The sequence below is a fragment of the Scyliorhinus torazame genome, chromosome 3, assembly GCF_047496885.1.
Source record: "Scyliorhinus torazame isolate Kashiwa2021f chromosome 3, sScyTor2.1, whole genome shotgun sequence".
In the NCBI taxonomy this organism is placed as follows: domain Eukaryota; kingdom Metazoa; phylum Chordata; class Chondrichthyes; order Carcharhiniformes; family Scyliorhinidae; genus Scyliorhinus; species Scyliorhinus torazame.
The window spans coordinates 237,348,458-237,374,776 of record NC_092709.1 but is presented as its reverse complement, the minus strand read 5'-3'; the positions used below and the strand labels follow the sequence as shown (position 1 = coordinate 237,374,776).

Below are 26,319 nucleotides of genomic sequence, written 5' to 3'. Positions count from 1 at the left end.
TAAATGAGCTTGCTACCCACATTGAAATTGGCCGGTACGATTGTCCAATCAGGAGATCAAAAAGGCAATATTACAATATTACAAGGAATGAAGTTAAATCGATAGCAAGGAGCGATATAGGATCAGAAGGCATAGAATCTCTGTGGGTGGAGTTGAGGAATCGCAAAAGGTAAAAAGAAGCCAGATGTGGGGCAGAAAATAAATCGGGGGGCGGCACAGTGGGTTAGCCCTGCTGCCTCATGGCGCTGAGGTCCCAGGTTCGATCCCGGCTCTGGGTCACTGTCCGTGTGGAGTTTGCACGTTCTCCCTGTATTTGCGTGGGTTTCAGCCCCACAACCCAAAGATATGCAGGCTAGGTGGATTGGCCATGCTAAATTGCCCTTTAATTGGAAAAAAATGAATTGTGCACTCTAAATTTAAAAAAAGAAAATAAAATAAATCAAGAGATAGAAAAGGTGTGTAAAAAAGGCAATATTATAATAATCATGGGGGACTTCCATATGCAGGTGGACTGGTGAAATCTAGTTGGTAGTGGATCCCAAGAATAGGAATTTGTGGAATGTCTAAGAGACGATTATTTGGAGCAGCTTGTGACAGAGCCGACGAGGGAACAGGCAATTCTGGATTTGGTTATGTGTAATGAGGCAGACTTAATTAGTGAACTTAAGGTGAAGGAACCCTTCGGGAGCAGTGACCACAATATGATAGAATTTACCCTGCAGTTTGAGAGGGAGAAGCTGGAGTCAGATGTAACGGTATTACTATTAAATAAGGGTAACTACAAAGACACGAGGGAGGAGCTGGCCAGAGTTGATTGGAAAAGGAGCCTAGCAGGAAAGACATTGGAACAGCAATCGCAGGAGATTTTGGGGGTTATTCAGGAGGCACAACAGAAATTCATCCCAAGGAGGAGGAAACATGCTAAGGGGAGGACAAGGCATCCATGGCTGACAAGGGAAGTCAAGGACAGCATAAAAGCTGAAGAAATAGCATACAGAGTGGCGAGGATTAGTGGGAAGCCAGAGGATTGGAAAGCCTTTAAAAGCTAGCAAAGGACAACTAAAAAAGCAATAAGGGGGGAGAAGATGAAGTATGAGTGCCAGCTAGCTAGTAATATAAATGAAAATAGGAAGATCTTTTTTGCGATACATAGAAGGTAAGAGAGAGGCAAAAGTAGACATTGGACCACTGGAAAATGTGATTGGAGAAGTAATAATAGGAAACCAAGAAATGGCAGGTGAACTGAATAGTCACTTTGCATCAGTCTTCACGGTGGAAGTCACCAGTGGGATGCCAGAGGTCCAGAAGAACCAGGGGGTAGAGGTGAGTGCAGTGACCAATACTAAGGAGAAGGTTCTGGGGAAAATGAAAGGTCTGAAGGTGGATAAATCACCTGGACCGGATGGATGACACCCCAGGGTTCTTAAAGAGAGAGCTCAGGAGATTGTGGAGGCATTGATGATGAACTTTCAGGAATCACTGGAGGCAGGAAGGGTCCCAGAAGACTGGATAGTGGCTAATGTAACACCACTGTTTAAGAAGAGAGGGAGGCAGAAGACGGGAAATTATAGGCCGGTTAGCCTGACTTCGGTCATTGGTAAGATTTTAGAATCCATTATTAAACATGAGATCGCGGAGTACTTGGAAGTGCATGATAAAATAGGACTGAGTCATCATGGCTTTGTCAAAGGGAGGTCGTGTCTGACAAATCTGTTATAGTTCTTTGAGGAAGTAACAGGAAGATAGACAAAGGAGAACCAGTGGAGCGGTTCTCCAGGTCCACAATCTTCTCCTTTAGCCTCTTCTCTGTCTCCTGCATCATCCCCACCTCGGCCACCAAGGAGGCGAGCTGCTCCTCGTGCTCGCCCACCACCTCTTCCACTTTCTAGATCGCCCGGCCCTGGGACTCCAGCCTCTGCTCCACTCTCTCAAAACCTGTTTTGAGCGGCTCCACTACCTTGGCCAGGGCCTCCCTCCTCTGCTGGTTGAGCTTATAATTTGAAAAGTCCACCAGCTGCTCCATTGACCACTGGGCGGGCAGAACAGGTCCTTTGCCCTCCACCATCTTAACCTGTGGCGCATCAGAAAGACTCTCCTGCTCCAACAGCTCCCTTCTTCTCGACCTACTCCTAGTTCGTGGATCCATCCACCGGCCACATCAGAGGAGTTACACCTCCTCCTGGCACTCCTACACCTCTTTCCATCCAAAGCTTTGCCCCTCAGACAGGGAAAGGACCGAAAAGTTCCACTCTGAGAGGGAGCTACCTACTCTGCGACTGCTCACTCCATGACTGGCACGGGAAGTCGGCTGGTGACAATATCACTGCCACCAATTCTATTTTCTGTTTATCATATAAAATTGATCCGCAGTATTATGTAAGAAGAATGAATGATTATGTGACATTGATCAATACCAGAAAACAACCAGCAAAATGTTATCACTGATTCTAAGTAATTCTTTTTAATTACAGGAATACCCTTTTATTCTTGATGCTTTTCAAAGAGAAGCCATTGCTTGTATTGATAACAACCAGTCTGTTCTGGTGTCTGCACATACATCAGCCGGCAAAACTGTTTGTGCTGAGTAAGTACTCATTACGATTTGTTTTAACTTATTGTTTGAAATTTTGTGTTCCGAAAGTGAGGCATCTTCATTCCTTATCTATTCCTGTTTCTCATATTCTTGATGCCCCGTGACATCATCTGAAAGCACAATTTTAGTTTTCACATGTATGCAGCAACACCCAACTGTACCTCACCCCAACTCTCGACTCTGCGACTGTTTATCCAAAGTGAGCATTGGAATGAGTAGAAATTTCCTTTGATTAAATATCAGGACGACTGAAGCCGTTGTTTTCAGTTCAAAACTCCGTTCCCTATCTACAGACTCCACCCCTCTCCTGTTACAGTCAGAGACAAAAGCAGACTGTCCCCATCTTAATTTCATGAAACAGCACTTTGGGTGATCCAACATGGACTGCAGCAGATGAAAAAGGCAGCACAACACCACCTTTTTGTGCGCAATGAGGGTTTGTCAGTAAGTGCTGGCATAGCCAGTGATGCCCATGAACAATAAAAATGGACTCCCAAGATGAGATTCTGACCCAACGTCTGTGCCACCAGGATGCTCTCATCTCTGTCACTTTGGACCTGTCTCAGCATCTGTTGTTGAAAACCTCATGAATGCCTTTGTTACCTTTCGACTTGACTATTCCAGTGCACTCCTTCCTGGTCCCCATGTTCTACTCTCTCGAAACCTCAGGGCATACAAGCTCTCATGTCCTTACACCAAACCTGGTTCCTCTGTCATCCTCTGCTCGCTGACCTACATTGGGTCCCAGTCGAACAACATTTTGATTTTAGAATTCTTGTTCTTGTTTCAGTTTTATCCTTGTTATGTGCTTGTCTAATTATATCCCTTTGAGCATCTCTGATTTTGATTGCTGCAATATTGGTGGCCGCGCCCTCAGCTGTCTCTGGAATTCCCTCCCTACATCTTTCTGCCTTTGTACCTCCCTTTCTTCCTTTAATGTGGAGATGCCGGCGTTGGACTGGGGTGAGCACAGTACGAAGTCTTACAACACCAGGTTAAAGTCCAACAGGTTTGTTTCGATGTCACTAGCTTTCGGTTTCACTAGCAGCGCTCCGAAAGCTAGTGACATCGAAACAAACCTGTTGGACTTTAACCTGGTGTTGTAAGACTTCGTACTGTTCTTCCTTTAAGACACTTAAAGCTTGCCTTTGTCAAACAAATCACTCCTTAACCTTCTAAACTTCAAAGAATCTAAACCATGGATTGTTTCATCTTTCCTCATAGCTTAAATGTTGGAGTCCAAGTATTCTCATAAATCTATGCTGTACTCCTGTCAAGGCTAGCATTTTCTTCCTCAGATGAGGTACCCAGAACTACTTGCAGTTTTCCAGATGTGGTCTAATCAGGGCTTTGTGTTCTTGGTGCATGACTTCTACCCACTAGTCTGTTCCTCGGGATATACAGCCCATCATTACATTAGCCTTTTTGATTATTTTCTGCAATGCCAATTACATTTTAATGACCAGTGTATCTGGACCCCAAAATCTCTTTGGACCTCCAGTGTTATTAGTATTCGACCATTTAGAACATGCCATGTTGTAGCCTTTTAGGTCCAAAGTGGATGACCTCACATTTGCCAACACTAAAATCCTTTTACCACAGTTTTGCCCATTTATTTAACCTGTCAATATCTTTCCATCTACCTGCTTATAATACTGTCTACCTTTGTGCTTCTGGTAAATTTTGGACATGTCTCTGTCTCCCATTTTAACTCATTAATGAATAAGGTGAGTAGCTAGGACCTCAACACAATTCCTGTGGGTCTTTATTCGTTATTTCTTGCCAATTAAAGTTCCTGCCTTTTATCCATACTTTTTATCTCCTACTCAGCCAGTTTCTGAACCAGGTAAGTAATTTACCTTCATTTCCATGAACTTCATGAACAGTCTCTTCAGAGGGACTTTATCAAATATCTTTGTAATTCCACATAAATAGCATTTATAGACATTCGTTTATCCACTACTTTAGTGACCACTTCAAAAATTTCTATCCGACTTCCGGGTGCGGCGATGACCAGCTAAGTCGCACGTTTCGGCAGCTCCCGGTGGAACGGACTTTTGGGCTCTTGATAGGAGCCCCAACGGCAATTTTAACGGCTAAAAACACCGTGCGGTAAACCAGAAGGGTGTTCCCCCTGGACACGGATGGAAAAAGGAGAGGAAAGTGGTCGGATTGCAGCGGATCCTTTGGAACAACGGCAAGGAAGGCAAGCAGAAACCAAGATGGCGTCGGAAGGTGGCAGTTTCATATGGGGCCCTGAACAACAAGAGTTCTTGAAATGCTGCGTGGAGGAGATAAAAAAGGAAATGAAGAAAGAGTTGTTGGCCCCGATACTACAGGCGATCGAAGGGCTGAAAGAGGAACAAAAGACCCAGGAGCAGGAGCTTCGGGTCGTGAAGGCGAAAGCAGCCGAGAATGAGAACGATATACAGGGCCTGGTGGTGAAGTCGGAGATACAGGAGGCACACCAGAAACGATGTGTGGAGAGATTGGAGGCACTGGAAAACAACGCAAGGAGGAACAACTTGAGGATTCTTGGCCTTCCTGAAGGTGTGGAGGGGCGGACGTCGGGGCATATGTGAGCACGATGCTGCACTCGTTAATGGGAGCGGAGGCCCCGACGGGTCCGTTGGAGGTGGAGGGAGCATACCGAGTTATGGTGCGAGGATCGAGAGCAGGAGAAACTCCCAGAGCCATAGTGGTGAGATTCCTCCGTTTTAAGGATAGAGAAATGGTCCTTAGATGGGCGAAGAAAACTCGGTGCAGTAAATGGGAGAACGCGGTGATCCGCGTTTATCAAGACTGGAGTGCGGAGGTGGCGAGAAGGAGGGCGAGCTTTAATCGGGCCAAGGCGGGTACTTCACAAAAGGAAGATAAAATTTGGAATGCTGCAACCGGCAAGACTGTGGGTCACATATCAAGGGAGGCACCACTACTTTGAGACGGCGGATGAAGCGTGGACTTTTATTGTAGAAGAAAAATTGGAATGAATGGATTATGAAAAAGAACGTTTGGACAAAGTGGTGGGGCGAATGGGGGGGGGCGAAGAGGGGTTTTATGTTCTAATCCTGCGGTATGGTAACTTTTCTTTCTCCCACAGGTGGTGATGGGGGGAGGTGGGGAGGGAGAGGAGATGGGGCGTTGGCCATGGGAGGCGGGGCCGAGGGAGAGGCGCGGGCTTGGTTCCCGCGCTATGATAATTATGGCGGGAATAGAGAAGCAGGAAGGAGGGGGCGTCGCACGGTGCGAGCCGTGGTCACGGGGGGAAGCCGAGGTCAGCCAGAGTTTGCTGACTTCTGGGAGCAACATGGGGGGAGTAATTACGCTAGCGGGGGGTCTAGCGGGGTGGGTGGGAGGGGGGAATTACTGGGTTGCTGCTGCTGGGGAAAGGGGGGAGTGGGTACGGGAGAGGATGGGCGGGGGGGCACTGCCGGGGGGAGATACAGCTGCGTGGGAACTGGGTGAGAAGCTGGAAAAAGATGATGGCTAACCGGCAAGGGGGGGGGGGTGGGAAGCCCCCCAACTCGGCTGATCACGTGGAACGTGAGAGGGCTCAACGGGCCGATAAAGAGGGCACGAGTACTCGCACACCTTAAGAAACTTAAAGCAGATGTGGTTATGTTACAGGAAACGCACCTGAAACTGATAGACCAGGTTAGGCTGTGCAAAGGATGGGTGGGGCAGGTGTTCCATTCGGGGCTGGATGCGAAAAACAGGGGGGTGGCTATATTAGTGGGGAAGCGGGTAATGTTCGAGGCAAAGACTATAGTGGCGGATAACGGGGGCAGATACGTGATGGTGAGTGGCAAATTACAGGGAGAGATGGTGGTTTTGGTAAACGTGTATGCCCCGAACTGGGATGATGCCAACTTTATGAGGCGAATGCTAGGACGCATCCCGGACCTAGAGATGGGAAAGCTGATAATGGGGGGAGACTTTAACACGGTGTTGGAACCAAGGCTGGATAGGTCGAAGTCCAGGACTGGTAGGAGGCCGGCAGCAGCCAAGGTGCTTCAGGATTTTATGGAGCAGATGGGAGGTGTGGACCCGTGGAGATTCAGTAGACCTAGGAGTAAGGAGTTCTCGTTTTTCTCCTATGTCCATAAAGTCTATTCGCGCATAGACTTTTTTGTGTTGGGTAGGGCATTGATCCCGAGGGTGAGGGGAACGGAATATACGGCTATAGCCATTTCGGATCATGCCCCACACTGGGTAGACTTGGAGATAGGGGAGGAAACAGGAGGGCGCCCACCCTGGAGAATGGACATGGAACTAATGGCGGATGAGGGGGTGTGCCTAAGGGTGAGGGGATGTATTGAAAAGTACTTGGAACTCAATGACAATGGGGAGGTTCAGGTGGGAGTGGTCTGGGAGGCGTTGAAGGCGGTGGTTAGGGGGGAGCTGATATCAATAAGGGCACATAAAGGGAAGCAGGAGAGTAAGGAACGGGAGCGGTTGCTGCAAGAACTTTTGAGGGTGGACAGACAATATGCGGAAGCACCGGAGGAGGGACTGTACAGGGAAAGGCAAAGGCTGCATGTGGAATTTGACTTGCTGACTACAGGCACTGCAGAGGCACAATGGAGGAAGGCGCAGGGTGTACAGTATGAATATGGAGAGAAGGCGAGCAGATTGCTGGCACACCAATTGAGGAAAAGGGGAGCAGCGAGGGAAATAGGGGGAGTGAGGGACGAGGAAGGAGAGACGGAGCGGGGAGCGGAGAGAGTGAATGAAGTGTTCAAGACATTTTATAAAAAATTGTATGAAGCTCAACCCCCGGATGGGAGGGAGAGAATGATGGATTTTTTGGATCGGCTGGAAATTCCCAAGGTGGAAGAGCAGGAAAGGGTGGGACTGGAAGCACAGATCACGGTAGAAGAAGTGGTGAAAGGAATTAGGAACATGCAGACGGGAAAGGCCCCGGGACCGGACGGATTCCCAGTTGAATTTTACAGAAAATATTTGGACTTGCTCGCCCCGCTACTGACGAGGACCTTTAACGAGGCAAAGGAAAGGGGACAACTGCCCCCGACTATGTCTGAAGCAACGATATCGCTTCTCTTAAAGAAGGAAAAGGATCCGCTACAATGCGGGTCCTACAGACCAATTTCCCTCCTAAATGTGGATGCCAAGGTCCTGGCCAAGGTAATGGCAATGAGAATAGAGGAATGTGTCCCGGGGGTGGTTCATGAGGACCAAACTGGGTTTGTGAAGGGGAGACAGCTGAACACGAATATACGGAGGCTGTTAGGGGTAATGATGATGGCCCCACCAGAGGGTGAAACGGAGATAGTAGTGGCGATGGATGCCGAGAAAGCATTTCATAGAGTGGAATGGGATTATCTGTGGGAGGTGTTGAGGAGATTTGGTTTTGGAGAGGGGTATGTTAGATGGGTGCAGCTGTTGTATAGGGCCCCAGTGGCGAGTGTGGTCACGAATGGACGGGGATCGGCATATTTTCGGCTCCATAGAGGGACAAGGCAGGGATGTCCTCTGTCCCCATTACTGTTTGCACTGGCGATTGAGCCCCTGGCGATAGCGCTGAGAGGTTCCAAGAGATGGAGGGGAATACTTAGGGGAGGAGAAGAACACCGGGTATCTTTATATGCGGATGATCTGCTACTATATGTGGCGGATCCGGCGGAGGGGATGCCAGAAATAATGCGGATACTTGGGGAGTTTGGGGATTTTTCAGGGTATAAATTGAACATGGGGAAGAGTGAGCTGTTTGTGGTGCATCCAGGGGAGCAGTGTAGAGAAATAGAAGACCTACCGTTGAGGAAGGTAACAAGAGACTTTCGTTACCTGGGGATCCAGATAGCTAAGAATTGGGGCACATTGCACAGGCTAAATTTAACGCGGTTGGTGGAACAGATGGAGGAAGATTTCAAGAGATGGGATATGGTAGCACTGTCAATGGCAGGGAGGGTGCAGGCGGTTAAGATGGTGGTCCTCCCGAGATTCCTCTTTGTGTTTCAGTGCCTCCCGGTGGTGATCACGAAGGCTTTTTTTAAAAGGATAGAAAAGAGTATCATGGGTTTTGTTTGGGCCGGGAAGACTCCGAGAGTGAGGAAGGGATTCTTACAGCGTAGTAGGGATAGGGGGGGGCTGGCACTACCGAGCCTAAGTGAGTATTATTGGGCCGCTAATATTTCAATGGTGAGTAAGTGGATGGGAGAGGAGGAAGGAGCGGCGTGGAAGAGATTAGAGAGAGCGTCCTGTAGGGGGACCAGCCTGCAGGCTATGGTGACAGCCCCATTGCCGTTCTCACCGAGGAACTACACCACGAGTCCGGTGGTGGTAGCTACACTGAAGATTTGGGGACAGTGGAGACGACATAGGGGAAAGACCGGAGCATTGGGGGGGTCCCCGATAAGAAACAACCATAGGTTTGCCCCGGGGGGAATGGATGGGGGATATGGAATGTGGCAAAGAGCAGGAATAACGCAACTGAAAGATCTATTTGTGGATGGGAAGTTCGCGAGTCTGGGAGCGCTGACCGAGAAATATGGGTTGCCCCAAGGGAATGCATTCAGGTACATGCAATTGAGGGCTTTTGCGAGGCAACAGGTGAGGGAATTCCCGCAGCTCCCGACACAAGAGGTGCAGGACAGAGTCATCTCAAAGAAATGGGTGGGGGATGGTAAGGTGTCGGATATATATAGGGAAATGAGGGAAGAAGGGGAGACTATGGTGGACGAACTAAAAGGGAAATGGGAAGAAGAGCTAGGGGAGGAGATCGAGGAGGGGCTGTGGGCAGATGCCCTGAACAGGGTAAACTCGTCGTCCTCGTGCGCCAGGCTAAGCCTGATTCAGTTTAAGGTATTACACAGGGCACATATGACTGGAACACGGCTCAGTAAATTTTTTGGGGTGGAGGATAGGTGTGCGAGGTGCTCGAGAAGCCCAGCGAATCATACCCATATGTTTTGGGCATGCCCGACACTACAGGGGTTTTGGGTGGGGGTGACAAAGGCGCTTTCAAAAGTAGTAGGAGTCCGGGTCGAACCAAGCTGGGGGTTGGCTATATTTGGGGTTGCACAAGAGCCGGGAGTGCAGGAGGCGAGAGAGGCTGATGTTTTGGCCTTTGCGTCCCTAGTAGCCCGGCGCAGGATATTGCTAATGTGGAAAGAAGCCAAGCCCCCGGGGGTGGAGACCTGGATAAATGATATGGCGGGGTTCATAAAGTTAGAGCGGATTAAGTTCGTCCTAAGGGGGTCGGCTCAAGGGTTCACCAGGCGGTGGCAACCGTTCGTCGAATATCTTGCGGAAAGATAGATGGGGGAAAAAAGAAGGCAGCAGCAGCAGCCCAGGACTTGGGGGGGGGGGGGGGATTGGGGGGGGGGGGGAATGGGGGGGGGGGGATGGGGGGGGGAGGGATGGATGGGGGGGGATGGGGGGGATGGGGGGGGAGGGATGGGGGGGGGATGGGGGGGAGGGGTGGGGGGATTGGGGGGGGGTGGGTGGGGGGGGGGGGGTGGGTGGGGGGGGGGAGGGATGGGGGGGGGGGCCTGAGACAAGGCAATTGCCAACTAGGGCTAGTTTTTATTTTTGTTATTTAATATTTATTTATTTGTTGTTGTTTTTTTTGTTTATATAAAAAAGGTCATTATTATCTGTATTGTTATAATGTTGTGTAAAGGATGCACAATGTACTGTGTTGGTTGACCAAAAATTTTCAATAAAATATTTATATATATAAAAAAAAAAAAAAATTCTATCCGATTCATCACGTGTCTGGCTCTCTCTGATCAGTTGACTATTTTCAGATCTCCTATCCTTATATTTCTTGTAAGATACTTAAAGGCTGGTGTGGAATTGATGATACTGTCTCTGTGTTAATGCTGCCCTTATTTCTGGCTCCTCTTTCAAAAATAAAAGCATAAAAAACTTGTAAATATGCAATAGATTAATCAGCATTTTCATATTTCAAAGGAAGATGAATGGTCAGAACATTCGTATTTCCAGTCTTTCTGTTTGCTTTGGATTTGCAACTTTCTTAATCTTGTGTTTTTAAAATGCTATTTCTACAATAATGGTATTTTTCTTTGATTCCCTCTCTGCTGGTGTGATTAGAATGAAGTGCAGCAGGCATTCTCATTTTGATTTTAAAAATGATCTTAAAATGAAACCTTTCACTCCATAGGTATGCAATAGCCCTTGCTTTGCGTGACAAACAAAGAGTTATCTTCACCAGTCCTATCAAAGCGTTGAGCAATCAGAAGTATCGCGAGTTGTACGAAGAATTCCAGGATGTAGGACTAATGACTGGCGATGTCACTATCAATCCAACAGCCTCCTGTCTGGTCATGACAACTGAGGTAAAGTTGATCTGTACGTTGACATTTAGTCTTGATTGCTTGTCATGTGTTCTAGAAAGATAATGAGACAATTTTGTGTACAGTGGCAAATGCCTACAGATGCCCACTGACATTTAGCAGGCTTTTGCATGGCAACTTAAGGATTGAGAGAGCATTTTATTGCTGATGGCCTCTTTATTATTGCTGCATAATCCCAGCCAACCTTGTTTTGGTTCTGAACTAAACGAAGATTTAACCTACAAGTCCATCAATTTATGACTTGGTGTACTAATCCAGTAGTTTGCAGCTCTGCTGACCAATTACTATATTTGATATCTGGGCTTCTTGGTTTCTTAACAGAATTGATTAATGTCAGTAAAACTACTTGAGTTTTCTGTTTCACCAGAAAAACTAACCAACGTAATCAATTAGTAGACTCATAAATGAAATTCGCTGGTTACCTTATAGAATCATAGAATCCCTACAGTGCAGAAGGAGGCCATCTGCACCGACTCTCCGAAAGAGCACCCCGCCTAGGCTAAATTCCCTATCCTCATAATCTCACCTAAAGATTTGGACACTAGGGGCAATTTAGCATGGCCAATCCACCTAACATGCACATCTTTGGGCAGTGGGAGAAAACTGGAGAACTTGGAGGAAACCACGCAGACACGGGGGAATGTGCAAACTCCACAGTCACTCAAGGCCAGAGTCAAAGCCAGGTCCCTGTTGCTGTGAGGCAGCAATGCTAACCACTTTGCCACCATGCTGCCCGAGTGATATGCCGCCGGGCGATATGGCCTGACCACTAAGATGGGAGTAAATTCCCATGGTTTCTAGCACACTAAGTTCCTAACTTCAATTGTGTTTTTGTGTGAATGTTCCGAATTGCCAAAGGAAAATCGGGTGCTCTTCACAGATGTGCAATAAATTTTCTTCAATAATACAGGTTCTTGCATTTGATACCTTGACACTGCAAATCTGATTTTTTTTGTTTGCCAGCTTGTTGCTGAAATTTAGCTTTTTAAAAATTTAATTTGACTTCACATGGGCCTATTATGAGCCACTGTTATGACCAGGTTATCATACGTGAACTGATTCCTCCTTTTGTCCCACTCGTGAGTTCTTATTCATTCATGAGATGTGGGTGCCACTGGTTGAGCCAGCATTTATTGCCCTTGAAGTGAGTGACTTGTTTCGGCCATTTCAGAGGGCAGCTATGAGTCTACCACATTGAAGCCAGGTGAAGATTCAGAAATTAACAAAAGGCTTGCAATGTGTACATATGTCCAAGTACCCACATTGCTTGTTCACAGCTTTAGCCACAGTGGTTGCTGGTTCTTGGGTTTCTCACTGGAGACAGTGGTGTTGATTCCGAGCTTTTCATCAAGAACTTTTGGTTGGATATGGTGGGTTTTTCACATTGCATGCTGCTCAGCTTTGATGAGAGGTTTCGGACGAAAGAGAGATGGGGGATGGCTCTTGCTCCTGTGGCATATCCAAGATTCCAATTTCCTTTTCAAACTCGAGCTGGATCATTTGACCTCTCAGTGGGGGAACGAGGGTAAGTGGTGGCATGTTGCTATTGTCACTAGACGAGAAATCCAGGGACCCAGGGAAATGCTCTGGGGACCCGGGTTCAAATGCCACCATGGTGAAATTTGAATTCAATAAAAATCTGGAATTAAAATGAAACTAATGTCCTCTGGGGAAGGAAATCTGCCATGTGAATCCAGATCTGCAGCAATGTGATTGACTCCTAAATGTCCTCGGATGAGCACGGTGGTGCAGTGGTTAGCACTGCTGCCTCCCGTGCCGAGGACCCGGGTTCAATCCTGGCCTCGGATCACTGTCCGTGTGGAGTTTGCACATTCTCTCCGTGTCTGTGTGGGCCTCACCCCCATAAACCCAAAGATGTGCAGAGTAGATGGATTGGCCACGTGAAATTGGCCCTTAATTGGTAAAAAAAGAATTGGGCACTTTAAATTTTTTTTATTTTTTAAATGTCCTCAGATGCCTTTCAAATCACTCAGTTCGAGGGCAATTAAGGATAGGCCTCACCAGTGACACACACATCTCAAGACTGAATAAAACAGAGGTGCCATAGTCTCTGTGTGCGATAAAAACAGCCTGTGTCCTTTGCAACTGAAACACCATAACTGTTGTAAGTCAGCTAGGAAAAGGGTTCTTTTAAAAAAAAAAAAAATCACTACGTTCATATGGAATTGCAAATTGATAATTTTACATGACACATCTTCACAATCTGCAGCCTTCATAATAATAATCATTATTCCGTAAAGATGTTTACCCCATTGTTCAATGTCCAATTAGGTTTTCTGTTGTCACAAATGAAGAGGATTCCTTTTTGTTGAAAATTACCAGCTTTTGCAATTCACAAACCGTGTCACGTGCTCATTGAAGTTCCAAAGTATGTTATGTTTCATGTGATTTAAACCTTATGTTTTAATTTTTGTAACAGATTTTAAGGAGTATGTTATACAGAGGATCAGAGGTAATGAGAGAAGTCGCCTGGGTTATCTTTGATGAAATCCATTATATGCGAGATGCAGGTAAGTAAGCACTCGATTCAGAATGGAAACTAGCAATATGCAGTGAAAGGGGGGGAGGCACTATGCAAAATGGGGCGAATTTTAAAAGCAGGATCATAAAAGTAATACTCTTTTATTACGTGAGCCACGAACATATTGGCATTGGATAAAAAAGAACAGTTGAGTGCAAAGATTGGTGTGGGATTCATAGGCAGCTGGAAGCTTTACTGTTGGGACTTGAACCTTGCTGGGACTATTAAACTTGGGCTTAAAGTTAAATAGTTTGGGGAGGGGGGTAGAGGGAGGGGAGAGGAGAGAGGCGTGTTTATGTGCTGGGTAGTGATACGGGTAATGATAACCGGAATGTGACAGGAGAGGACAGAGCATACAAAATTAAGAATGCAAATAGGGTCAAAGTATGAAAACTGTTAAACACGCAATTAAAGGTTCTTTATCTGGATACATACAATATTCGTAACAGGATAGATGAATTGAATGGGCAACACGGTGGCACAGTGGTTAGAACTGCAGCCTCACGGCGCCGAGGTCCCAGGTTCGATCCCGGCCCTGGTGCACTGTCGGTGTGGAGTTTGCACATTCTCCCCGTGTCTGTGGGTTTCACCCCCAGAACCCAAAGATATACAGGGTAGGTGGATTGGCCACACTAAATTGCCCCTTAATTGGAAAAAATGAATTGGGTACCCTGAATTTATTAAAAAAGAGGATAGATGAATTGACAGCACAAATTTAAATAAATTGGTATGACATGATCACCGTTACAGAGACCTGGTTGCAAGGTGACTAAAGCTGGGAACAGAATATTCAAGGGTATTGGACAGTTTGGAAATATTGAAAGAAAGGGAAAGAAAGTTAATAAAGGATGAAATCAGTACAGTTGTGAGAAATTATTTGGCTGGGAAGATCAAAATGTACAATCTGTTTGGGTGGCGATGAGAAATGGCAAGGGAAAGACTGTTGGGAATAGTTTAAAGGCCCCTTAACAGTCGGTACACTGGAGGACAGAATATAAATTAATAAATAATAGGGGCCTGAGAGAAAGCCCTGCAGTCGAGCAGTTTTCATCTTCTTTCGGATTGGGGAAATTAATTTGCTTCTAAGGTAGTCTTAAAGATGAGTTTGTAATGTGTATTTCGGACAGTTTCTCAGTGACCATAGTGAAAGTACTGCATACAGTTTTCGTCTCCTTACTTCAGAAGAAAAATGCTTGCATTGGAGGAAGTTCAGAGAAGGTTCACTGGGTTATTTCCTGGAATGAAGGTATTGTTTTAGAAGGAAACATTGAGCAGGTTGGACCTATACTCATTGGAAGAAGAATTAAAGGTGACGTTATTGAAACACATAAACTTCTGAGGGAGCCTGACAGGGTGGATACTGAGAGAATGTTTCACCACATTGGGAATCTCGAACAAGGGGGTGCAGATTTCAAGGAAGAGTCTTCCATTTAAGATGGAGATGAGAAGGAGCTCCTTGTCTGAAGTTTGTTAATCTTTAAAATGATGTATCCCGAGAGCAATAGAGGTTGGGTAATTGAGTATACTTTCTAGATTTTCGATCTACAAGGGACTGGAGGATCATAGGAGGCAGCAGGTAGTGGATTTAGGCCACATTCATCAGCCATAATCTTATTGAATGGCAGACACACATGCATGAGAAGATGGCTGATCCTGTACTGAAAGAGGTTAACCAGGAAGTAAAATTAGGTATAGTCTTGTGCTGTTCTTGGATATCTGTGTTGCCAATGATTAACCTGCAAGTAAATGCTTTTCTGAAGATGAAAAATGTCTAGCGAGTGAAGAAAAAACACATTTCTGTGCGAGTGAAATTGCAACAGATTTAAGCTTTATTTTTTTCTCTCAATTTAGAGAAGCCAATTCTTTTTTTTTTCCAATTAAGGGGCAATTTCGCGTGGACAATTCACCTAACCTGCACATCTTTTTAGGTTGTGGGGGTGAGACTCACGCAGATATGGGGAGAATGTACAAACTGCACAAGGATAGTGACCCGGGGCCGGGATCAAACTCGGGTTCTCGGCGCCGTGAGGCAGCATTGCTACCCACTGCACCACCGTGCTGCTCTAGATTGAAGCTTTATGAGCATATATCTGTTGAGACTAGCACAAATATAATTTGTAGGTTGCACCTTTGCGCCTGGTTTTATTACAGGAGCATGCACGATTTCAAGTACACGACCTAGTTCATGGAAGTTGAGTATAAGGAGATATTTTTTCAGTTAGCACTTAAACCGACAGGAAAATTTTGTTTTTGAATGAAGGGCAATTTTCCTGATGGAGCAAATCTTAGATTCTACTTTATTGTGACAAAATGCTGGACTGTGCACTGTTCAACAATTTTCCTGGAGAATTAGAAGTTAAATTTAATCTGTTTTATTTTTAGAGCGAGGTGTTGTTTGGGAGGAAACAATTATTCTTCTCCCAGATAATGTACACTATGTGTTCCTTTCTGCAACTATCCCCAATGCACGTCAGTTTGCTGAATGGATATGCCACCTTCATAAGCAGGTAAATTGTACAATTTTGTATCTTTTATTGCACAAGTGTTGATTGAGAAACCAAGTTCTCCGGATGTTAACTTGGATTCCTTGAAAATGGAAGACCTTCAGGGGCAGCACGATGGCGCAGTGGGTTAGCCCTGCAGCTTCATGGCACCGAGGTCCCAGGTTTGATCCCGGCTCTGGGTTACTGTCCATGTGGAGGTTGCACATTCTCCCCGTGTTAGCGTGGGTTTCGCCCCCACAACCCAAAGATGTGCAGAGTAGGTGGATTGGCCATGCTAAATTGTCCCTTAATTGGAAAAAATGAATTAAAAAAAAAAAAAAGAAAATGGAGGACCTTTGGCTGTTGAAGCAAGTTAATTGGTTGGAAAGTAGGAGACAGAGTAAGGTTAAAGGGAATGTATTTTTATTGGTAGAATATTACAAGTGATGTACTGGGGTTTCAAAGTCAGACTTCAACGAAGTACTGCATTTAGTTTCAGATGTGGCACCTCAGTAAGGATATTGGGCGTACTTCATCATGGATTCTGGATATTGAGTGTGCTGCGCTAATTCATCAGAATCAGATTGGGCCTTGAGGGATTGAGTTGTGAGCACCACTGGCTGGCCAGCAGTTGGGAAAGTGGGAGGTAGAGCTGAAAATCAGCCACAATCTTACTGAATGGCACAGCAGGCTCAATGGGCTACTGCTCCTTTTTCTCATTTCTTAGCTCTTCATACTGCGGTTTATTTTGCATTCTTCCCATTTTCAGTTGCAAAGCCTTTGATTGGCTTGCTCCTGCATTCTTTAGCTCTTTGTTTAAACCCTTCTTTGCCATCTTCCCCTCCTTCAAAAGGTCTGTTAAAATCTGTGTGTTTGATGATGCTCTCAGTCACATCCCTTGTATATTTTTCCAACATTGCAATTTTGTCCCTGTTGTTTGCATAAAGCTATTTTATCATGTTACATCAAGTCAACAGCACAAAAAGAGGCCGTTCAGCCCGGACGGTCTGCATTGGTGCCTGTGCTCTACACAAGCCTCCCAGCTTTCTTCATCCAACCCCAATAATATACACAGCCATGCCTTGAATGACTATATTTTCTGAATATCTTTTGATTGATCCAGACGTAAATGGAGGTATTTACTAAAATTGTGAGGATGACATTCTGACTGCATTAATGTGTGCAACCCAGATTTCTGAATGAGTTAACCAGGGTCTCACAAAAAATATTTTGAAAAATTAAGTGGAAGACACTGACAAGGTTCTTTTGGCTCCCTTATCTCGATTCACTCAGGCCATGAAGAATGTGAGCTCAGCGATGATTAAATCGCCTTCTTCCAGGCTGCTTCTTCGTCGTGTCTAAGGTTAATGCCCAGCCTTGATTCAAGGCTTTCCTTTTTTGAAAAATAAATTTAGAGTTAACCAATAATTTTTTTCCAATTGAGGGGCAATTTAGCGTGTCCAATCCACCTAACTTGCACATCTTTGAGTTGTGGGGGTGAAACCCATGCAGACACTGGGAGAACTTTTCAAGGCTTTCCAGTGGGAATGTGAATTTTATTTAAACATGTTGCAGAACACAGCTTACTTATTTTCATCAATCCAAATATGTGAGCACTATTATATCTCGGGTGCCACTGGCTTATTTTCACTGCTCCCTTATTATTAAAGAAAATTGTCATACTTCTACAAATCTTTTCAAAAATTATAGTTGCGTTGCTTTCTTGAGCACAAAGTGTATGATTACTTTTATTGGTGCTTTGTACACTTAAGGTATTATCTTTGTCATTTCTCGATCATCATTAATAATGTTATTATTTATATTTACTGAGGTATGCGCTTTCTCTGTCTCTAAATTTAGTTTAAAATGGTAAATGGGTTGTATTTTCAACCTGTTTCAGAATTAAAACATTAAAAAAATTATAAATTTAGAGTACCCAATTAATTTTTTCAAAATGTGGCGTGTCCAATCCACCTTCCCTGCACATCTTTGGGTTGTGGGGGCGAAACCCAAGGACAGCATGGTAGCACAAGTGGACAGCACTGTGCTTCACAGCTCCAGGCCCCAGGTTCGATTCCCTGCTGGGTCACTGTCTGTGCGGAGTCTGCACGTTCTCCCCCTGTCTGCGTGGGTTTCCTCCGGGTGCTCCGGTTTCCTCCCACAGACCAAAGACTTGCAGGTTAGGTGGATTGGCCATGCTAAATTGCCCTTCGTGTCCAAAAAGGTTAGGAGGGATTATTGGGTTCCAGGGATAGGGTGGAAGTGAGGGCTTAAGTGGGTCGGTGCAGACTCGATAGGCCTTCTGCACTGTATGTTCTATGTTCTATGAAACCCACGCAGACACGGGGAGAAAGTGCAAACTCCACGCGGACAGTGACCCAGAGCCGGGTTCGAACCTGGGACCTCGGCGCACTGAGTCAGCATTGCTAACCACTGTGCCACCGTGCTGCCCTGCCAGAATTGGCAACTAAAACAGAATCTGACAGCGTTCTGCACACTAGGTGGCAGCTTAACTTCACAAACCAATAACTGATCAAGATTTATTTTCCCATCTCTGGTTCCATCACAATTTCTCAATGTTAAAACCATGTTTGTAAGAAAAATCAAAACAAATTTAAAAAAAAATAAAAAAATTTAGAGTACCCAATTATTTTTTTTCCAATTTTGAGCATGGTAGCATAGTGGTTAGCACTGTGACTTCACAGCTCCAGGGTCCCAGGTTCGATTCCCTGCTGGGTCACTCTCTGTGCGGAGTCTGCATGTTCTCCCCGTGTCTGCGCGGGTTTCCTCCGGGTCGTCCGGTTTCCTCCCATAGTCCAAAGATGTTCAGGGTAGGTGGATTGGCCATGATAAATTGCCCTTAGTGTCCAAAAAAAAAAGGTTAGATGGGGTTATTGGGTTACCGGGATAGGGTGGAAGTAAGGGCTTAAGTGGGTTGGTGCAGATTCGATGGGCCAAATGGCCTCCTCCTGCACTGTATGTTCTATGTAAGAACAGCTTTAACATTGGTCAATGTCCCATTGCCTCCACTTCCCATTTCTCCACAGTGATTTGGACAGCACGGTATCACAACGGAATAGCACTGTGGCTTCACAGCGCCAGGGTCCCAGGTTCGATTCCCTGCTGGGCCACTGTCTGCCGAGTCTGCACGTTCTCCCCGTGTCTGCGTGGGCTTCCTCCGGGTGCTCGTTTCTTCCCACAGTCCAAAGACGTGCAGGTTAGGTGGATTGGCCATGAAAAATTGCCTTTAGTGACCAAAAAGGTTCGGAGGGCTTATTGGGTTATGGGGATAGGGTGGAAGTGAGGGCTTAAGTGGGTCAGTGCAGACTCGATGGGCCGAATGGCCTCCTTCTGCACTGTATGTTCTAATTAAGGGGCAATTTAGCATGGCCAATCCACCTAACCTGCTCATCTTTGGGTTGTGGGAGGGAAACCCACGCAGACATGGGGAGAATGTGGGGAAACCCACGCAAACAATGACCTAGGGCCGGGATTCCAACCCGGGTCCTCAGGGCCGCAGTCCCAATGCTAACCACTGTGCCACATGCTGCCCATAAAATCAAAACATTTGAAGCACTTCGAATAGATTAGTTCTGCCCTTCTGGCTGTAGAACCCATTGATCTCAAGGAGATGGATCTCAAAATAGGATTCTAAGTGGGAGCTGGATTGGCACCTTCTTTGAGCTTTTACATTCAAATATGCAGAAATGACATAAAAATAGGTCATTTGATTCCAGCAGTCTGTTAAAATCTATAACATTTTACATTTCTAAAATTGTACGTTAAAAACGTGTCTTCAGTATTTTAGTTTTAGCAGCGCAAGTTGTGTGCAACATTGTTGCAATATTGAATGTTGTTAAAATATTGTAAACTTGTCGCTGTAACTGATAAGGTGTATATTTGTTGCTAAATCCACATTTTATAGTTTGTATTTAGATTCTTAATCATAATTTTTGTTTTAGCCGTGCCACGTGATCTATACTGACTACAGACCGACTCCTCTGCAGCATTATATTTTTCCAGCAGGAGGTGATGGATTGCACCTAGTAGTGGATGAAAATGTAAGTGAAGCAAATCTTTGAAATGCACTATATATATTTGATTCATGAAATTTTATTTGTTTACTTCTACCATGAATATTTAAATGCACAATATTGAGTGGGTTATTTTTGCCAAGCAAGTGAGCTTGTGAGTGCTGAAGGGCATGTGGCCATCCTATTGACTCCCAAGTTTGCGTGATAAAAGTTGCAGCTGTGCCTGTGAATGCCTGAGGGAGGGGCTGTTTGAATTTGCAAATCAAGTCCCAACCCAGATGTTGGATCTTGGTTGCAATTTTCAGCTATAAATGATTGGGAGTATCAATGGATCTCGGAAAGCCATGCCAAAAAATGGGTGATAAAATGTATTCTCATTTTTGTGAGGCCACAGTTCCTCTATTGATGTTCCATGCAGGACCTTCCCTTTCGACCCCCATCCTCACCATCTGTACCGACAAAATGAAGCCCACATTTATTAATAGATTGAGTGACAGTACCTGCTGACTGGAGGTAGGCAGCATGCCGCAAAAACAACTTCACGCTTGTTTCAAGCAGAAGTCCAAAAATGCTCACGTGGGGTGGCAAAGTTCATTTACTCCTTGGAATGTTGCTTGACCATTTGCTTATATTTTTAAACATGAACAATTAATTAGAGATTTCATGACGCCTCAATTTATCAACCGACTTTTAAAAAATCAGGCCGAAGGCAGGAACTAGCTGTCTTAGCTTCATGTAACAAATCTACTTTTGAGTCACCCCTGCTGGTTTATTTTGGGGTTCTTGCATTTTAATCGTTTTTCAGATATTCACAAGTAGAAATATTGTCAGTGTGTTTTAAAATGAATGTTTAAGCACAGCGAACTATATATAAAACCAAATATGAGATGATTGCAAAGTTTTACAGTGGTACCCAATTCATTCCAATAACTTGACAAGTTGTGGCCATTTGGCTTTTACATGAGTATCAGTAAAATGACGAGAACTTGTGGTGAAGGAATCTTGCTGTGCATTTCTTTTGAAAAACACCATGTTCCTAATTTTACCTTGTAAGTAGATAACCAATTGAAAATAGGTCAGAAATATTAATTAAAACAGATAAAAGTGATAACACAGTCGTTAATTTTTAAATTGGGGGAGAAACTGTTGGTTGGGAATAACTGAAATCCTGTTGCAGTTAACAGCTTGGGATGGGCAAAAAAATGTTGTATCCCAGCTTGACTGAAGGGTTCCCTGACCATTCCTTTGCATCAGAATTCCACTTTCCACGAGTTGTTCACTCATTCTAATTGTAAGTTTAATCAAATCAGCAAAAATGTTTGTCGACAACAACTCCAAGAGACTTTTGTAGTACCCTGCAGGGATGACGAGTTTTACTGTCTTGGTTCAATTTCATTTGGCATTTGAATTGTGACTGCAGCATTGGAGCTTCATGCACTGCTTCTCATGGCAGTGCAGCTATTTATTGCCTGACCTCCTGTATTTTATACTGATTTGTTCAAATGCCAATCTAATGATAAATGCTGTCCCAAATTTGCTTTACATTTTAGCTGTCTCATGCTGTTCAAAACACTCCACCAAAATAAAACTAGAGGTTTCTTCTCTTCCCTCTGCTCTGGCAACCCTCGACTTGATGATTTCTAACGGGTGTGTTGACATTTTTAAGGCTATTGAGAGTGGAAAATGAGGCAGAGATGGCTAGTTGTCATGAGAACTACTGAAGTAAACTATATCTACAAGACGATGACACCTTAACTTCAATCTTCCCCTAAAGTAAATTAGAATCGGGGCTATTTCTAAAATAGTAACGATTCCTGGAAATCCCCAGCAGATAGGTCAGTATTGGTGAAGAGAACAGTAGAGCTAGTGCAATTTAATTTTAATTTGCTTGTTTTGATCGCAAAACATGCAAATTTAGATGTGCAAAATGATTTTGAACTTGGGAGATTGGAAAATAACTTTTAGCATGACAGATGCTAAAAGATGATAGTATTTCCTTTCAACTTTATAGCCACTTATGATTGCTGATAAGTGTTAACTTTGCAGGAAAATGCATCTAATTATTTTTGTATATCAAAGGGGGACTTTAGAGAAGATAACTTCAACACAGCCATGCAGGTACTGAGAGACGCCGGTGATCTTGCAAAGGGTGATCCAAAAGGGCGCAAAGGGGGAACAAAAGGTACTGAAAAAGTGATGTGTTTTTTTGTGGTCAGGTGCATGATCACGCAATGAAAAGCTGATGAAAAATTTAGAGGTTGTATCTGTGAAAGGTTTTGTTTGCCGTTTTCCGTTAGCTTCCTGCACCGTTTTTGTTGTCGCTTGAAATCTAGTTTCTACTTGATTTACATTTTCTGTAACTTGTGATCCATATAGGGCAGCACGGTAGTGCAGTGGTTAGCACTGCTGCCTCACAGCGCTGAGGACCCGGGTTCCATCCATGCCCCGGGTAATTGTCCGTGTGGAGTGTGCACATTCTCTCAGTATCTGCGTGCGTCTCACCCCCACAGCCTAAAAAGATATGCAGGGTAGGTGAATTGGCCGCACTAAATTGCCACCGTGCCGCCCAGTGTATTTCATTGCAGATCACAAAAGTGCTCTAATTTTCATTTTCCCAGGCTACAGTGACTTTGCTAATTCTGCGCTATAATGTGTGCATGATTCTTCGTCAGAAAAAACATTTTCATATCTTTTGTCTTCACCCAGTGTCATTCCTGTTATTTTGCAAAAAAAATTTGTATCAATTACCCTTGAGTGGATTGAGGTTGAGAGAGTGGACATTCCCATTCCCATCATTAAATTTTGGAGCATGCACGAATGCAATTTGCCTCATTACATTTGCATTGACTCCCTGAAAGTTCGTACTTAACGTCGTTCCCTTTTTTTATTCCCATAATCTTTAAAATAAAATTATTTCACCAATATTTGTCAAGCTAAATCATTCAACATTATTTTGGATTCTTCTTTTAGTGCTGTCTGTAGTAGCCCTTAAACAACTGTATTTAAAAAAAAAAAATCATTTGTGAGAATTTATTTTCCTTCATTTGCATCATCAACACCTCCATTTACTCCACCTGTGTCAGATCTTCTCCCAATCGCTATTTGAATCTATAGTGCCTCAGTTTCGCAAATCACTGCTCTAAACAAAAGACACACTTGCTTGTATCTAGGTGTGAGCAGAATGTGCACATAATGATGTACTGGTATATTTCAGCAAATATTATTCACTATTCACAAAACCTAGATTTGGTCGTGGAAAATTTAAATGTATGACCAGCATGTTTAACATAATCCAAGTTTATAGGTCTCAAAAATAAAGTTGCTGCATTTCAGTGAAAAGTGATGCATTAATTCTCTCTTAATTTACAATGTTACTGTGAGGGTAGACTGAAAATTGCTGAATAATGTATAATTATTTCAAAAAATACAGTTCTTTCACTTATATATCCAAAATGCACATGCATGTTCAAAAGTCTTTTAATTATAGGTATATCATATTGTTTGCAATATTATAATATTCATGTGCAACTGTACTATTTATTTCCAAAATGTTTAGTCAGTGAAGGTTTGTTTGTATTCTTTAATTTATCTTTTTATGGTGACTGCTGAGAAAATCAAGAATGAGGCATTATTTTGAAAAATAGGCATTACGTGATAAGAGAAATGTTTATTTGCTTTAGTTCCATGCCACTACCTTTGAAATTGATGAATATTTGATGAGAGGCGTGTTGACAATGTCGATGGACTTGTTAATAAAATGTGCCAACCTCTTGGGTCGTCTTTGCATTTCATGGGCGATTGAGCAAATTTGCTAATCATTTGTCATCACTATCGGGGTCAATTCCAAAGGCGCAAACTATTTAAAGCCATTCAGTACTAGCAATTTTTTAAAAGCCAATTTCAAACAAAGGCCTGCATTCCGTCAGTATTTACTTTGCGCTGTCAGTGGGCAGATATGAGAATCAGAGAAAAATAAGTAGAATAAAGACATTGTAGCAGAGTTTGAACGAGTACCAAGTTAAATGTATCAGCAATTGGAAGTTGTGTTAAGTTTCCACAGACTCCTGTGGTTGTCAACAGCTCAAAGATCTGATTGAAGCTGCCTGAAGTCGTTGTATTGCTAACTACATGAGGCTGTTGGAAAGGAGACTTTGGGAAGTTTAAGTCAGCTGATATGTTTAACGTGGGATCGGGAATATCCTAGGATCTACCAGCAATGTGATATCAGAGCACCTGGAAAATCACAGTGCAATTTGGCAGAATCAGCACCTTTTTATGAAAGGGAAACTATGTTTGACAAATTTATTGACACTTGAGGGAGTAGCTAAGAGGGTAGTTAAGGGAGTCGTAATCTATTTAGACTTTCAGAAGGCATTTAATAAGGTGTCACTCAATAAGTTGTTGAACAACATTGGGGCTCATGGAATTGGGGGTAATATGTTAGCATAGATTGAGAATTCGTTAGAGGACCCAAATCAAAGTTTCGGAGTAATGGGTCACTTTTTGGACATCAGGTTGTTACCAGTGCAGTGCTGCATGAATCAGTGCGTGGGCCTCAGCTATTTCCAACCGTATCAATGACTAATATGAGGGAACCGAGTTTAAGATATCCAAGATTTTTGATTACACAAAGCTGGGTGGCTAAGTCAAGAGGAGACAAAAAGGCTGAAAAGGGAAAGAGAGACTGTTTAAATGATTGGACTTGAGGTTGACAGGTGGAATTTGGGAGAAAATGTGAAATTATCCATTTTGCTAAGAAGAGTAAAACGGGAGAAAATAAGAATATTTTTAAAAGGTGAGAAGCTGATGTGGGTATTTGGAGCAATTTGGGTGTCTGTACAGAAATCACAAAATTAATATGCAGATGCAGCAAGCAATAATGGTGGCACGGTGGTTAGCACTACTGTCTCACAGCGACAGGGACCCGGGTTCAATTCTGGCCTTGGGTCACTGTCTGTGTGGAGTATGTACTTTCTCCCCATGTCTAAGCGTATTTCCTGCGGGTGCGGTTCCCTCCCACAGTCCAAAGATGTGTGGATTAGGTTATGGGGTTACAGAGAAAGCTTGGGTGGACGGGGGAAGTAGACATTCGTGCTCATTCGAAGGGTCAGTGCAAACTCGATGGGCCGAATAGCCTCTTTCTGCACTGTAGGGATTCTATAAATTCTACAATAATAAAGGCAAATATGTTGGTGTTTACTGCAAAGTAATTGGAGGATAAGAGTCAGGAAATCTTGCTGAAGTTATATACAGCTTTGGTGAGAAAACACCTATAACACTGTGTATAGTTTTGATCCTCTTCACTAATATACTGCCCTAGAGGGGGGTGAAATGAAGCTCTGGGGATAAGAGGGTGGTCCTGCGAGGTTCAGTAGAATAGGCATACATTCTCTGAAGTTTAGAATAATGAGACACGATCTCATTGAAATTCTTAGAGGACTTGACTGCACAGATGCTGTTTTCCCGACTGGTGAACCTAATATTTGGCGTTCTAGCTTCAAGATGAGTGTTCAGCCACGAATGCTGGAGATGAGCAATGTTTTCTTATGGAGGGTTACGTAGAACATAGAACAGTACAGCACAGCACAGCCCCTTCAGCCCACGATGTTGTGCTGACATTTATCCTAATCTAAGATCAACCTAAACTACACCCCTTCAATTTACTGCTGTCCATGTGCTTGTCTAAGAGTCGCTTAAATGTCCCTAATGACTCTGACTCCACCACCTCTGCTGGCAGTGCATTCCACACACCCACCACTCTCTGCGTAAAGAACCTACCTCTGACATCTCCCCTATACCTTTCTCCAATCACCTTAAAATGATGTCCCCCTCGTGACAACCATTTCCACCCTGGGGAAAAGTCTCTGGCTATCCACTCTATATATGCCTCTCATCACCTTGTACACCTCTATCAAGTCACCTCTCTGCCTTCTTCGCTCTAGTGAGAAAAGTCCTAGCTCCCTCAACCTTTCTTCATAAGACATGCCCTGCAGTCCAGGCAGCATCCTGGTAAATCTCCTCATACCCTCTCCACAGCATACATATCCTTCCTATAATGAGGCGACCAGAACTGGACACTATTCCAAGTGTGGTCTAACTAGGGGTTTATAAAGCTGCAGCAAAACCTCGCGGCTCTTAAACTCAATCCCCCTGTTAATGAAAGCCAACACACCATATGCCTTCTTAACAAACCTATCAACCTGGGTGGCAACTTTGAGGGATCTATGTACGTGGATCCCAAGATCCCTCTGTTCTTCCACACTTCCAAGAATCTTGCTTTTAACCCTGTATTCAGCATTCAAATTCGACCTTCCAAAACGAATCACTT

General features: G+C 44.2%; 1 protein-coding gene across 1 annotated transcript in view; it reads left to right on the top strand.

The window, feature by feature from the left end:
- LOC140409003 (exosome RNA helicase MTR4-like) overlaps window positions 1-26,319 on the top strand; it is a 210,817-nt gene that overhangs the window by 20,488 nt on the left and 164,010 nt on the right. Inside the window, 6 exon segments of the mRNA XM_072497017.1 lie at window positions 2,472-2,584; window positions 10,740-10,914; window positions 13,373-13,463; window positions 15,857-15,981; window positions 19,920-20,018; window positions 22,071-22,173. Of these exon segments, the coding sequence (XP_072353118.1) occupies window positions 2,472-2,584; window positions 10,740-10,914; window positions 13,373-13,463; window positions 15,857-15,981; window positions 19,920-20,018; window positions 22,071-22,173 (706 nt within the window).